Consider the following 16,436-nt stretch of genomic DNA (forward strand, 5'->3'; position numbering starts at 1 on the left):
TTTTGGATAGGGAGGACACAGGTTTTTCGCCCATGAAACAAAATTGTGGATGGTCAATCGTCTTAATGTTTGGAAATTTGGATTTTGTGTAACACAATACATCGAATCCATACCCCTGGGGTCCGCTGAACAGACTTTTTTTTGTATGGCTGTGTTACGTGTATCCTCCCTATTCAATATCGCTCGTTTTTTGCCCATAACAAAACATTGAAACAATCGATCTTCCTGGGGTTTTGAAATTTGGTTTCTGTGTAACAAAATACATCGAATTCATACCATGGGGTCCGCTACCCGTATTAAGCCTACGTGTATCCTTCCTATCCAAAATCGCTCAAGTTTTTCACTCATAATAAAAAATCCACATGATCGATCTTCCTGAGGTTTCGAAATTTGGATTCTGTGTAACAAAACACTCTGCGGTCTGGTGCACAGAACTTTTATTTTTTGTGTGTGTTTGTGTAATCTTTCAGTTTAACGATTATGCCCTTTAGGTTAAGGGAGACGATGATTAAAGCTAGTAAAGGATGATGGAAGAATTGGTAGAATGAGAAAGTGGAAGGAAACCCACGGACACGATGTTGTCTACCACAAACTTACTTTGCCAGGGATCGAACCAGGGACCCCACGCACCAGAGGTAAGCGCTCTACCACTGAGCCACCGTGTCCCCTTTTTAAGATATAGTATCGGAGATTATGGTGCGCGTTAGATTCGAGTATAACTTGAATCCGTATTTCACTGGTAATTTCATTCAAAATTATGGTTTGCAATTCTGATTTCGTTCATTTATTGTAGACTTTATTATTACACAGAGCGTTTGATTTAGGTAGTCATGAAATGTGAAGGGCAAAGAGACAAGCACATCTTAAGGCGCTAGTTTCAAAGATACAGTAGTATACAACCGTTCATTTTAAATCTTAACTTCATGTAGGTAGTACAGCAATTTCGTTAATAGTGAGTATGTCAAATAATAATAGGGCACCTATAAACAAGTATTAATGATGTTAATACTCAAAGAGTGAAGAAGTATATGACTGGACCGGAACTTGAACCCTGGACCTTCGGCGTACCGTGCCGATACGTTAACCACTACGCTTCCCAGTGCACTTTCAACAGGGGCGCCATTTCAGACTTTGCTTGAGGGGGGAGGGGGGCAAGAGCACCACCGACATAAGACTTTCACGTTTAGTACTAGTATATTAGTAGACAATCGATTAAAGTATATGTATTCCTCAAACTCTTGGAGGGGGCAATTTCCCCCTCCTGCCGCCTTTAAATGACCCCCTGACTCCCAGTACAGCTATATACTATCTCACTCCCACGTGGTCTGAGTGGAAAAACACCGAAGAGTGCGAGCATGGTATGACTTTTGGGAGTGGACTGGGAAGCGTAGTGGTTAACGCATCAGCACCACAAATATCCGGTTCCGGCGGAACCGGTTTTGCGAGGAACCTGTTCTCGGAGATCCGGTTTTCAGAACCGGTTCTGGACCTGGATCCGAAAACCGTTTCAGAAAAGTCCGGTTCCAGAACCGGGTCTTAGGGATTGGTTCGACCTGGATCCGAAAACTCGGTTCCAGAACCGGATCTTAGGAACCGGTTTCAGACCTGGATCCGAAAGCCCCAAAGACCCGTAAAGGAGCCACAACGTTCATCTTCAAAACACTGCAAAGAGGATCATGCGCTTGTACCCTCCCCTCCCAGACCCGCCTGTGCCTCCAGAAAAAAAAATGGTCCACCAGTGGGTGTTTAGCCAAATGAGTTGGGCAGTTTGCCTGTTTAGCCAATGAGTTTGCCAGTTACCCAGTTTATTTAGCCAAATGAGACACGAGGCCGCCGCGTGGGCGCCTGCCTGTCGCTTCCACCATTTCATCTAGCACACTGTTTACAGTCTACCAGCAGCTCGGGTTTAGCGTAGGGATGGTCACAAAGTTTCGGTTCCAGCGGAACCCGGTTCCAGAACTGGATCTTGGGAACCGGTTCCAAGTCTGGATCCGAAAAACCGGTTCTGGAACCGGATCTAGAACCGGATCCGTTCAGACCCGAAAACCGGTTCCACTAGGAACCGGTTCTGACCATCCCTAGTCGAGTTATGCACTTTTTTACCCCCTCTTTGCGTATTACGGAATTAGCACCTACAGAGAATTTCATGTCTAAAAATAAATTTAAATAGGTTGTTTTTTTCCTTTCGTTAATATCCTATTCTAACAGTTTATGTACAAACCTATTTGCTTGACTGTTAAAATGGAAGATAATTGTAATATAACATTATACAAATTCAAAATTACTTATCACTATGTTCCAAGCAGTGAAGCAAAAGGCTAATACTCAAACCACAGAAAACAAACCACTCTAGGAAATACTTTCGAAGAACATATCTCCATCTTCAGCCTAGTCACAATTCGAAAGGATTTAAAACATGGGGACAAATGTGGATGAGTAAAATTGGTTAAAAAGAATTTAAAATATGCGAAGCATAAATCATCTTGTCGGACATATGAGGACAAGATTAATATCTATTTATGTCCGAAGTAAAAAGCTTCATTGGTATTTTTTTTAATCAAATAATGAAGATAACTACTTTAGTGCCTAAAAATACGTAGTAGAACTTAAGAGTTAAGCACAGGATGCAAACAAAATAAAGACCATTTATAGTAGCCCTGTACATTTGTGAACCAATGTATTTGTTTAGTTTTGGGATAAAACAAACATAAAATGCTTAATTTATACTTGTTAACACTAAAAGTATACTATCAAAGATAGCTTAAAAAAAAAGAAAGAAAAAGAAAGCATAATAGGACATAGTACATACTCAATATAAGTATATATTTACCTCCTTCGATTTTTGACATTGTTCAATATGACTAAGGAAACCCATGGCACTTGCACGACCCATTCCACATTTTTCACAAATCAAAAATTTCTTGCTTTTCAGTGCTTTCACGAAACAGTTTATCCAGGCTCTTCGCTCTTCTGGCTGGAAAAAAAAAAAAAAAAAAAAAAATTAAATGTCTTCAGTTTAAGTGAAAGAGTGCAAATTTTAACATAAACTAAACAGAAAAAGAATAATAAAGGATATACGATATATTTCATGGAACATTTCATTATGACCAACTCAACTCGAAATTCATATTTTGTGAAATATTTTATACGGAGTGGACCAGCTTCACACCGCCCTAACATACTTAGAAAACTATTATCTATAAACACTTATATATAAACTATTATCTAGAAAGTACTATCTAGAATTATATAAACTCCTATTTAGAAACCATTATCTACAGACTCCAGAAACCATCTATGAACTTACCTAGAAAACATCTACACTTTTATGTAGAATTTACTTACACCCGAAATTTTTTAACTTTGAGAATTTTGCTCTACTATATTCCAGGACGGAGGGAGCTGTGTGATGCTAACGCAAAAGTGGGTAAATACTCCCAGACTGTTTTATTCTTGTATATTAATGTAACCTGTGATTGCCAAATGATGGCCCGCGAGTGTGTTCCATCGGGACCACGAATAAAAATTTTAACAAAAGTTACGATCTGTTAATTTTTTATTTATTTTTAAAAGACACCTCATTTTAAATACAAAAGTTAGGAAAAAGATGACAAAAATGTCCGCGTTGCCAACTTAGAAATTATTTCTACATAAGAAATAAAATATTTTTGCGTGCAAAGCTATTGATCAATTATTGGGTATAAAAGTGGATTTATTAAAGGTATGTAGCATCTACTCTCCAGTGACGGTATGTCTTGATGACTGGAAAACCAGAGATGGTATGTCTTCATCACGGAAAAACCAGAGGCGGTATGGCATACCACCGTATACCGTCTCACTTCGACCACTGTATGTAAGCGTTTTTTTTTTTTTTTTTTTAAGTGGTATCGCATAGAGCTTATCTATTCCACCTGTGCCCTCGGAAACTATGCGAACTATACTTCGACCCAACCCCGCCACCCTCTGACGGAGGAAACCCTCCCTTTGCTTAGGGAAAAGAAGTGAATGACCTCAGCTGTGTTGCCAATTTGTCATTCAGTCGCTTGATCTTGACGAGTGAAGATCATATGCTACTTAGAGTGGCTAATAAGACAGACCACAGCGAAACCCGTGAAATAATTCATTGTGGCAACGCTTCCGCGCCTAACAATTGAAAGATGTTGGTCACAGCAGCTTATTCCTCTTTTTTCGAGAGAAGTACGGGAAATTACATATTGTTAGCCTGGTCTACTCTTGTCCGAAACGAATGTGGGGATAGTAGCAAGAATGAGAAGACCAAACTAAACTAAGAGAAATATCTGGAATTTCTCTCTCAACATGCCCCTAAAAGTTAGGCAAGTATGTAACATGAGATTTAAGACTAATTTAGTTGTGAACAACGGAAGCGTTATTTAACTCAGAGAAAGACATATTGTTCGATTTGTAACAGTTTATTAGTCAATGAATTTAGTGTTCTGAGATTGACTTGATTAAATATCTGAAAGGTCATGAGGAAAGAAATTAGGGAAATCTGGCCTTAAGAATATCATACCTGGGTGACTACTGGTCCTATGTTGTCAAGTAATCCGATCTGCAGTTCAGCTCCAAACTTTATAAATCGTCCATGGAAAATGAGCTTATCACTCGATAGTGTACGCGAATAAAATTTATAAACGATCTTTCCGAAACTTAGATTAAAGTAACTATCTCGGCTTGTCGCGAATAGATCTCTTAATAACTTCTCATTATCTGAGGTCTTATTAACTCGATTCTTGTTAACTGATTCTTATTCACTGCTTCTTATTAACTCCTTCCTTTTAAACTGCCTTCTCTTTCCAAGGAAACGGTTTTATATAATCAAGAAATGAGGTTGCAGACATTGAATATATTCATGACAACAACAGGCTCCAGATAGCACGTGGAATTCTTGAGAAACTCAATTGGGACAGGACATTCTGCTGACCAGAAATCCCTAGAATCTCCAGACACAATCTCTCGGATGATTTAAATTTTGTCAATCTAAGAAATTTTTAAAAACAAAAAGATACATAATTCTTACAATATCAAACATTCTGTTCTCAATTTTGAAAATGAAAACGCTGATCCAATTGTAATTGTCTGACAAACGTAATAACTACATTGTATAAATTCTCTCGTTAACATAATGTAACTAGGTTGCTTTATTTGCTTTTTAGTAATGAAATAATAAAGCGTCAGCGAACTAAATGATTTTCATGACAATGTTATTCCTAATATTTGTGTGACATGATTTAATGAGTAAAATGATGATGTGAATAAACTTAAATCTAAATGACATAAAATATTGTAACTTTACTAAAATTGAAATCTAAAACCATAATATCTGATAATATTCCATAAATATCCTAAAGTATAATATGACATCCTCTTACATCCTATAACAATATCGACAGTAGCGCCAGAAGGGGGCATAGTAGAGATAGTTAGACTCTAGCAGTGTGCAATGCAAAAACCTGGAAATGCGATACAAACGGAAAAATGTATCGCAAATTGCGATGCATCTTTCATTATTACCACGAAAGCTAAAATAAGGCAAGCTGAAAAAATATTACTATAATTTCAAGAAACTTTTCTTTGAAGGGTCAAGTTGTTGTAAGAGAAAATGCCTCGACTTTGGGTTACAAAACAGTTTTCCAGTCTTTCTTTCCCTTTGTCGGTTTGTTGCTAGTGGATTATCCTCTAGACCTTCAGGTTTCGGGTCATCCTATCCTTGTTTCTGAATAAGTAATATATATATAAAGCCTTGAATAAAAGACATATTGACAGCAGAGAAAACAAGTTCAAACTATATTGGACCTAGCCGATATATGGTGTAGCACAAATGGAGCTTGGATATGGTTAGTAAAACGCAGAAATGCGTACAGTAGATCACTCTAACGCCATTCTTCAGCGCCGAAAATATAGAAAAATACACTAGTCTTTCTCGCTTTTATCTTTTCGCTTTTCATCTGAAGTCCTGATATACAGAATGTCCATTTACGACCTTTATCAAAACCGACATACAGTATTTGGAAGATTTCTCTTCGCGAGACGCCACGAACCTAAGTCAAACATTCTGACCAAATAATAATAATAATAATAATAATAATAATAATAATAATAATAATAATAATAATAAAAGAAATCTAATAAATACGAAAGTAATTTACAATTCCACTCATTATGAATAGGACTGTCAAGTACTATCGTATTTATTGGATTTCTTTTATGAATCTATAATTACTCATTATAGTACCTAAAATGCGACACAAAATTTACAAATTGAATGTATACTCATATCCAAAATGATTGTCGCATATCTATAACTGTCTTCTTGTAAGAATACAATTTGATAATGATTTTGCAGGGTACTTTTAATACTGATACTATGTGTATAATCGGGAAATGTATATTTGTGGTAAATTTCTTAGGAAAAGAATTATAAATACCAAAATTAGAATGAGTAAAACAAGAAAGTTTTATTTTCGTTTTATTGTTCTTATTTACTACTCTTTTAACATGAAATTTGCTATATACATGTCTTTGCCGATTATATACATGCTAACATTATAAGAAATACCGGGCGAATTCGTTATCAAATTATATTCCTAAAACAACATATTTATAGACATGCGACAATAATTTTGGACATGAGCGTACTTCATCTTCAGAAAGTATATCATTAAAATTTCATATTTTGTACTTTTTTCTTTTTTCCAAACTTAGCCTCCCTTTAGATATAATACTTACTACTGGCGTTTCCCCTTCAATCCAAGCTATATTATTGTGTTTTGAAAGATTATGTTGATTGAACTCCGTTACGCTTGCCAACTCTTCTCCACATTTGCCACACTTTACCTACAAATAATAATGATAATGATTAACACTGGAAATGTTAAGTTTATTGTCGAAGAAAAATATAAATTAGTAATAAAAAAAAATCGTAGTGCAAACTTCGTAACACACTCAAAAGTATTAAATCCTAGTACAATCTGTAATCACATCTTTTCTAATGTCTTCTCTGCAATTGCTGAATTTTCAATCAGGAAAAAAAAAGTGAAATCATTCAAACGAAAATGAAATGAACTCTTTCAGTTTAACGTCCCACGATTATGCCCTTTAGGCTAAGGGAGACGCGATGATTAAGGTAAGTAAATGATGGAATTGGTGGAATGAGAAAGTGGGAGTAAACGGGAGTACTCCGAAACAAAACAGACATGATGGTGTTTACCAGCCCCCCCCCCCTTGACGCTCAGGTATACACTGGATAAAATGGGTCTCAATCCTGCTTTACACTGGATAAAACGGCAAAATATGGTTTAGCCCCTCCCTTGATCATATCCTGGATCCGCCCCTGGTGTTCACCACAAATTTACTTGGCCGGGGATGGAGCAGGGATCCCACGCACCAGAGATAAGCGCCTTACCACTGACCCACCGTGTCCCCTTTTTTATTTTTACTGTGATATAATATAACTGCTTTTTCTTTATCATTATTATTTTCACTTTTCTCCTTTATTTTGTATTATTTTAATAAATTATTTCAAATACCAGTTAATATTAAAGTTTCCTCTCAATTCAATGTTCTATCATACAATTTTATTTCTATTGCTTTTCTTAATAATTTCTCATATCAGTGATTTTTTTTTTATCCCTCAATTCTCTCCTATGAAATCATAGAAGAAAAGAAGATGAAAGATGAGGTACGAAAGGAAGTGGTGAAAGAAGGAAATAGACAAGAATTTAAGGAGGAGGTGAAACAAGGATTTCGAGGATGAAAGATTTCCGAAGATACATAAACAAAACCTTAAATTAAGGCCAGTATTGGATTGCAGGGGCAACTATCTAGAACCATTAGAAGAAGAACTAAGAAAACTAGCAGAAGAGATACGGATGGGCCAAGAGTCACAGAGTGAAGAATACAGAAGAGTGAAAGAATAGGGAATAAGAGAGAGAGAGTAAACAAATATGTTTAGTATGGATGTTAAAGCAATGTTTTCTGGTATAAGAGATGATATGTAGTAAAAATCATAGAAGTAGTAAAAGAGAGGAAGATAAGAGAATGGAAGAAAGAAAGAATAGTGAAAGCCTTAAAAGTGTTGTGGGATAATAGTTTTTGTACAATAGCAGGACTCATAGTGGTCTCGTCTCTTGTAAATAGTTGAAAAGTGACCAAAAGAACATGAAAAAGTGACCATAAAGTAACCAAACTCTCATCATGCCCCTTTTTTTTTCCTTTGTCAATTTCTCCATCACCTCTCTGTTGTTTTGTTTCTTCTTTACTTTCATTTTGAGCTACCTCCTTTCTTGGATTTTTTTAAGCATGCTTTGTAGTTAACGGTAAGCAGACTTAGATGCAAGAAGCTTCTGAGTAAGTGGAACCAGTTCTGGCCTATTTCCCAATTTCTTCATTCCAGACGTTATATTTAACTTAGCATTGAGAGTTCTCCAAGTCATGAAATATTCAAATTCATCACCTACTCTTAAGAAGAACATACAAGAAGCATAACACAAGACGAACATGATGAACCACACAAACACACACACACGACGTTGAGCGGAGAGTTAACTATTACGAGAGAAAACTAAAAGACTATTATGATAGAAGAAAGAATAGACACAGAAGGGTTCTCAACCCCATCTTGAGAGTTTAAGCATCCACCAACCATCCACTGTGCTTTAGAAAGAATAAAAGCTGAACTGAGAATAAAGCTGACAGTTTCACATGTGGCAGCAAGTACTGAAGCTTTCAGAGGAGTAATGAGTAACAAGTTTCTGCATTTTTCCATTTATTTTTATATTTTTCTTAGAAAACTGCCAATGTAAAATATAAATCACATGAAAAAGTCACAATGCTTCCCAAAAAAGTAACTTTTAGTTACCAACTTGAAAAAAAAAAAAAAAGTAACTTTTAGTTAAAAAAAAAAAAAGTGACTAGCTATGAGCCCCGCAATAGGGAACAAACTGGTAAAAATGAAAGAAGGCTTAAGTATAGGTTCAAGATTAAGTCCAACACTATCTGAAATAGTAATGGGAAGAGGTGAATAAAGAAGGTGGGAACAACCTAATAATGTATTGCAGATATGTGGATGACTGTTTAGGTATATGAAAAGGAACGAGGAGATAACAAGAACAGTTCGTAAGGAGCATTGAAGATGAAGAGAAACAGGTAAGTCTGGAAACAGAAGTAGAAAAAAAACATGATAAATTACCTGGACAAGATAATAGAAGGAAAAGAGTGAAGACTGACTACAAGATGGTGCAGCAAAGAATGTGCGGTAGCGATTCATAAAAGAAATGATGTGGATAATAGCACGAAAAGAAACTTCATAAGGAATACGAAGAAGAGAAGAGAAGAACTAGGCAATGAAGAAGAAAGAAAGAAGGCAGAGAAGTTTTACAATCTACTAGAGAAGAATGGGTACAACAAAAAGATAAAAGCAGAGCAGAAGAGGAAAGAGAAAAAGGAAGAGGAGAGAAAATGGCACGGTATAGAGAACACTGGAGAAAAGACAAGAGATACTGAAGAACCTATTAAGAAAAGGCGGTATGAAGACATACAGAAAAGGAGGATGGAGAGTTCTTGAAGTGATTAAGAAAATAAGAAATAGAAGGAAAGACATAAATGAAGTAGATGAAGGAGCAGAGTATGAAGTGTAGTGTAAGCATTGTAATATGATATACATTGGTGAAACAGGAAAAATAAAAAGCTTAAAGAAAGAGTAAAACAACATAGAGACTATGTGAGACCTAAAAGAGAATAACGCTATACTGGGGCATGGTATAGATAGGGAACGAATACAAGGTCTAGAAAAAGAAAATGAAATGAAATGAACGGTGATGACGAGAAATTAATGAAATGGTGCAATGAAGTAAATGGGAGAAAACGGGAGAACCCTGAGGAAACCCACGCAAATAGTGTTTGTCCACCACAAAGTTCACTTGGCGGGAGCTGGGCTAAAACCCGCGACCCCAAGCACCAGAGATGAACGCTCTACCACTGAGCCACTGCGGCCCCTCTAGAAAAAGAGAATAGGAGAATAAGGAAATGGAAAGAAACGTGGCAGATAAACAAAGAAACAAGTGAAAGATTAATAAACTGGACAAATGGACTTCAAATACATTAATTATGGATAGATTGTTAGAACGAATTGAAGGATAAAAATCACGGATATGAGAAATTAAGAGAAGCAATAGAAATAAAATTATATGATGGAACACAGAATTGAGAGGAAACTACAATTAACTGATATTTAGAGTAATTTATTAAAATAATAATAAGAGAAAATAATAATTATTACGGAAACAGTTATATTATAAATTTAAAATGAAGCAGTAAATTATAACAATACCTGATTGTTTCATATATATATATATATATATATATATATATTGTAGCATGAGTTTTTTTTTCAGATATTATATCTATATTTTTTCGAAAATAAAATCTATAATAAATTACGGCATGAATGCCGTATCGTACGTCAAGACAGTGACGTAACATAACAGGTTGGAGCCTTTGAAAGCAGAAGATTTAGTATTACCTGCCGAACACTATGGGAACAAAGTACAGAAGAATAGATATAATTACCGCTCCATATTCAGAGTATACACCTGCTCTAATACATTTCACTAGATCTGGTATGTTTAATAGCTCTATGAGACTGCTGGCTTCCAAACAAGGAATGAGTTTGAGTGAACACACACTCACTGCTGGAATTGTACAACAGTGAAGGAATAAGCTATAGTCGAGACGTTCTATTGGTCCCCAACCGGCTTCCTTTGTACTCAAGCAGAAAATTTATACTAACCGCCCTCATAAATAACACTCCAAATAAGCCATAAACGGCACGTGTTCGGTGTCGAAGTAATACGTTGTTGCCATCGTTAAACTTTTATTATCGATGGATACATTATATAATAATAATAATAATAATAATAATAATAATAATAATAATAATAATAATAATAATAACACAATCATTAAAGGAATTCAGTATAATAGTATGGACAGGGGCGGTCAAGGACGGATTTCTGGGAGCGACAAAGAAAGATTGTATTTTTTTCTCATCGGGCTTTTGCGGCACTGCCTTGCGGGGGGAGGACAGGGGCAAACTACTTAACATGTTTGGTTCGTACAAGCGTTATCGTTATGGAAGCTACATAATATTAACAATATGCTAAATTAAGAGTAATATAAGCACATATCATGAAACTAATGATTGATTTCTTTTTTCTCTTCATTACAACGAATTCAAATTAAAAGAAATATTTCAGTTTAACGCCCCAGAATTATGCCCTTCAAGCTAAAGGAGACGGAAGGAGGAGGATGCAATGAAAACAAAAGTAACGAAAAAACTAGATAAATCTGTCTTTCTGCGAAGACTACTGAAGAATCATAAGCCAGAAGGTGAAAATTGCAACATCGCTTTCTTTTTCAGCAGGTCAACTGGCAGGCCACCCTCAACTGGAAGGACATGTTGAATTATCCCTCCCATGTAACAAAGAAACACGCGGTTTCCTTCAATTGTGTTCCGCTTCCTTTGTAGCCGCGTGGGGACGGTTCGAGCGATTTTACTATAACTGACTGCTACATAATTCCGAAACCAACAGAACAATCAGTATTTGAGAGGTTAGGATTAATATACCTACCTCTAGAAGAGAGAGACCATTGATTGTACTAGCTTAGCTTTAATTTTAACTTATGTACATAATATTTGATATGTTATTGTATTGTTCTGATTCTAATATCTCAATTATGTATTGTTAATTGTTAAAATGTGTAAATTTAAAATTATAAAATATAACAGAAATTATATCACAATAATAATTTAATGTTATGAAGATATCTCTTCCAGTTACGTCTGACGAAGACAACGTTAAGTTACTGAAACTATTACGCCTTATTTTAATTTTAATAAACAAGTATATACTCTGTCAGAAAAGTATTAGTTATTTAAGTAGTAGTTCCAGAGTCAAGATGGATGAAGTTACATGTGAAATATTGTGTTTAATGCATTGTATCATTTTATTTTGTACTTACCGGCACATTGTTTGGAATATGTTTCTGCGTTGCATTGCTCCATCTTCCGCCCCTTCCGCCTCTTTTCCATCTTCCGCGCCCTCTTCCACGTCTAGAAGATGACGCAATGCTATCGTTTGCGGAGACTGAAGCAAACGATTCATTATTGTGTGTGTCTTCATGATCATCATCATCATTATCATCAGTGCCTGATAAATGACTATCCTCAATATCTGGTAATTTGTCAGTATTTTTACTGTTGCACTGTCGTGGTCTTTTCCGACTCGGTGACTTCGACTCTTCCTGATAGTCACTGTCATCTTCTTCCTCGTCACTGGTGTCGAATTTTAGTCTTCTAGCACGACGCCTTGGCCTTCTCTGAATCGGTTCATCCTCATCACTAGATTTATCATCATGATCTAATTCGTTCTCGGAATCATCTTCCGATATATAGTATCGTGGCTTTCTTCGGTTTCTTGTGGACTTGCGGACACCTATAAATACATAATAATCATCAGCAGATAATATACACAAAGAAAATTCATTATTCGCATTTCCGGTGTGAATTTTTAATGGAAAAACTTAGACTCATTTCTGGATTAGTAATTTAAATGCAGGAAACCCAATCTACATAAACAGCATTGAAGAAATTATACCGTGTGAATTTTCAATGAAAACACACAAAGTAAATTTTGTCTTTGTCTAATTTAAGTGCAGGTAATCCAATCTACAAACATAATAAAATTAAAGATGTGTGCTTGCGTACCTAAGGCCATGTTTTTTATTGCTTCACTTTGGTAATCGAACTACCATTGTCTAATGTAACTGACTAACGAAATGTCCGTCGAATTCCAATGGACGATTACTTCTTTGGATTACTTATTATTATTAACAAAGTTTCCCATTAGATTATTTATTAATAAGGTCTCCCACACAGCTGTTTACTACTTTATTTTACTTCTTTAGATTATTTATTCATTAATAAGATCTTCTACACAGCTGTTTCTTACTTTAATCTTATTTCTTTAGATTACTTATTTTATTAACAAGATCTTTCATACAACTGTTTATTACTTCAAATTTACTTATTTATTAACGTCATCCATGCGTTATTTCTTACTTCAGTTTCACTCTTTAGATTTCTTATTTCATTTAGATTTCTTATTCCATGATCTAGCTTTAAAGACTATCAGGTGTTATATGATCTAGCTCTAAAGACTATCAGGTGTTCCATGATCTAGCTCTAAAGACTATCAGGTGTTCCATGATCTAGCTCTAAAGACTATCAGGTGTTTCATGATCTAGCTCTAAAGACTATCAGGCGTTTCATGATCTAGCTCTAAAGACTATCAGGCGTTTCATGTCCTAGTTTCAGACTACCAGGTGTTTCATGGTCTAACTCCAAAGACTATCAAATATTTCATGGTCTAGCTCCAAAGACTATCAAGTATTTCATGGTCTAGCTCAAAAGACTATCAGGTGTTACATGACTTAGCTCTAAAGACTATCAGGTGTTCCATGATCTAGCTCTAAAGACTATCAGATGTTTCATGTCCTAGCTTCAGACTACCAGCTGTTTCATGGTCTAACTCCAAAGACTATCAAATATTTCATGGTCTAGCTCCAAAGACTATCAAATATTTCATGGTCTAGCTCCAAAGACTATCAGGTGTTACATGATCTACCTCCAAATATTATCTTCTCATGAAATTTATATATGACTACCGGGAAAATATGCTCTTACAAACACACAAAAACATAAAAATTGACGTCAGGGTTTGAATTGAGATCCTCTTCCTTTTTTTGAAGTCGGTTAAAAAAAAAAAAAGGGAAGGGAAGGTAATTTTACAATTTATGGATCGTATTAAAACGCCACGTTATGGAAATTTCTAAATTTGCGGACACTGACATGCCAATGGACGTAGAATATTTATGGTTATTATTACCATCATCACAGCATTCACCATTACCTAACAACCTGTAGAGTACGATCGTTAAATTCAAATATATAACTATATACTACTCCTTTATTTAAGATAGCAAAAGCTTACTTACAATTAAAAACTTATGACTATGTATACAACCATAAATTCTGGAACCATGAAATATCTCTATGCTATATTTTAAACTATATTATTACTAACTGAAATTGTCGGTCTTTTCAAAAATGACGTTTATGGAAAATACTTTAACGTTCTTTCCAACCTCCCTTCCTTTCCCAAGGATATTTATTTCTTCCATTACGAAGATTTCTTTACGTATTCCCCCACTACGAAGTTTTTTCTTTTTTTTTTTATCGGTGTGAATTTGTAGGAATAGCTGGAGCCAAGTGCTCTACTGAGAAACAAGTAGCAGCGTCAAGTGTACATCGCGTGAACGAGTTTGGTTTGTACGGCGCGATACCGGAAGTGGTACAATTTGGAACTTTTTAACTGAGTGCAGATAACACCATCTCGCTATATATTACAGTTTTAAATTTGCCCAGCGATCGTAAAAACCGGAAGCGGTTGGTTACAGCTACTTCCGCTTTAAATACAGAGAGAACATGGTACTTATTCTTAGAATGCTAAATCGATTCAAAAAAAAAAAAAAAAAAAAAAAAACTTTTCGCTATTTCTTACGGTTTTTCGGTTATGTACACTCATGTCCAAAATAATTGTCGCATATCTATAATTATCTTCTTGTAAGAATATAATTTGATAATGATTTTGCAGGGTACTTTTAATACTAATCTACGTGTATAACCGGGAAATGTATATTTGTGGTAAATTTCATACGAAATGAATTATAAATACGACAATTAGTGTGAGTAAAACAAAATATTGCTAAATGGACACAAGAAAGTTTTGTTTTCGTTTTATTGTTTTTATTTACTGCTCTTTTGACATGAAATTTGCCACATGCATGTCTTTCAAGATTATACATATACTAACATTATAAGAAATACCGGGCGAATTCGTTATCAAATTATATTCCTATAACAACATATTTATAGACATGCGACAATAATTTTGGACATGAGTGTACGTGTAGATCAATATTGAAACTAAAGTTGTAAAGGATTTCTTTTATATCCGGTTTCAGTAGAGTAAGGGATGGAGATTAAATATATTCTTAGCACACTTAGTTAATTTCAAGAAACCAGTTATCGTTTTTGCTCTACAGTAATTAATATTAAAACTAGAAATGGTTTATATCTAACACTTTCCATTTGAATTAGGAAATTAGGAATTAGATTTCTGGACTTTGTCTAAGGCCATGTTAGCCCGTCACATATGAGGGATGAAGTCCCTCGGCGATCCGAGGAAAGAAAAGGAAAAGAAGGAAGCGGCCTGGGACCTGTGTGTTAGGTACCATCACGGTATTTGTCTGGTGTGTAGGAGGAAAACACAGGGAAACCCCACTCAGGATAGCTGGCCTGACAATGCTTTTACACTTTTTCGACCGAGTGCCTCCACCGGGAATCGAACCCGCGACCGCTCGCACCAAAGACGAGCGTGCTAGTCACTTCGCCACATTTTCGATTTGAATATCATCTTGATCAACGAATGCCATTCTTAACTCCTGAATCTCTATATCCTGGCGAGAATTCATAGGGATTTATCACACAGTTTTTTTTTTTTTTTTTTTTTTTTTTCGAACACACAAATTGACAGAGTAAATATATAAAGTTGCTTTGGCAAAACAAAATTCTTCAATTAATTTCAAATGCTTCACCCGCTTTTTCATGGTCGGAAATAATATAGATTGCTCCTTACCCCCTTTAGAAGCGGAATTTTCATCTCCCTGAATTGACAGGCTCGTGAGATGTTCTGTTTACCCAAAAATTTTGATCGTCTTTAGGATAAACAATGTAATGAAACTGACTTAATAACTCAGTTAAGCTCAAGTATTACATTCAAAAATTTATTTCAAATAGTTCGTCCGCGTCGGTTCAAACCAACACCGACAATGTTTGGGAGGTGATTCCTGACACAAAGATAAGAAAAAAAGTATAGACCAACCTGGGTGCACAAATCCTTCCTTTCGAAATTATAGGCTGCCGAAAACATGGGAAAATGAACTTTAAAGGTCCATAGCTCTAGAACTATAGGATCTACCGTAGTCGGGTTAAGACTTCACTTAGAAACTGGTACGTGCCCTATCCAGATATCCATATTTCAGAATCTTGCGGTACTTCTGCAACAATTTTCTATAGGGATAGTTATCGAGTACTTCAAATTATATGCCGGTAGCCATTCTAAGTAAGGTTCCTTCCTGGATTTTCCTTGTTCACTTTAGGCAAATGCAGAGCTGGTACCGAACATACAGGTCCCAGGACGCTTCCTCCCTTCTCTGGATAGTAGGCTCACTGAGAGACGTCACCTTCATACGTGCGGGCTTAAGGCCATAGATGCCGGCAATTGCATATACAGGGT

General features: G+C 35.7%; 1 protein-coding gene across 1 annotated transcript in view; it reads right to left on the bottom strand.

Annotated features, from left to right (window-relative positions):
• LOC145684330 (uncharacterized) overlaps positions 1 to 16,436 on the bottom strand; it is a 134,860-nt gene that overhangs the window by 45,335 nt on the left and 73,089 nt on the right. The window contains exons 13-15 of the mRNA XM_081756528.1: positions 12,040 to 12,512; positions 6,748 to 6,855; positions 2,831 to 2,974 (exon numbers count right to left, since the gene is read on the bottom strand). Of these exons, the coding sequence (XP_081612654.1) occupies positions 2,831 to 2,974; positions 6,748 to 6,855; positions 12,040 to 12,512 (725 nt within the window). The remainder of the gene's footprint in view (positions 1 to 2,830; positions 2,975 to 6,747; positions 6,856 to 12,039; positions 12,513 to 16,436) is intronic.

The sequence above is a fragment of the Thermobia domestica genome, chromosome 4, assembly GCF_964235325.1.
Source record: "Thermobia domestica chromosome 4, izTheDome1.hap1.1, whole genome shotgun sequence".
Taxonomy (NCBI): domain Eukaryota; kingdom Metazoa; phylum Arthropoda; class Insecta; order Zygentoma; family Lepismatidae; genus Thermobia; species Thermobia domestica.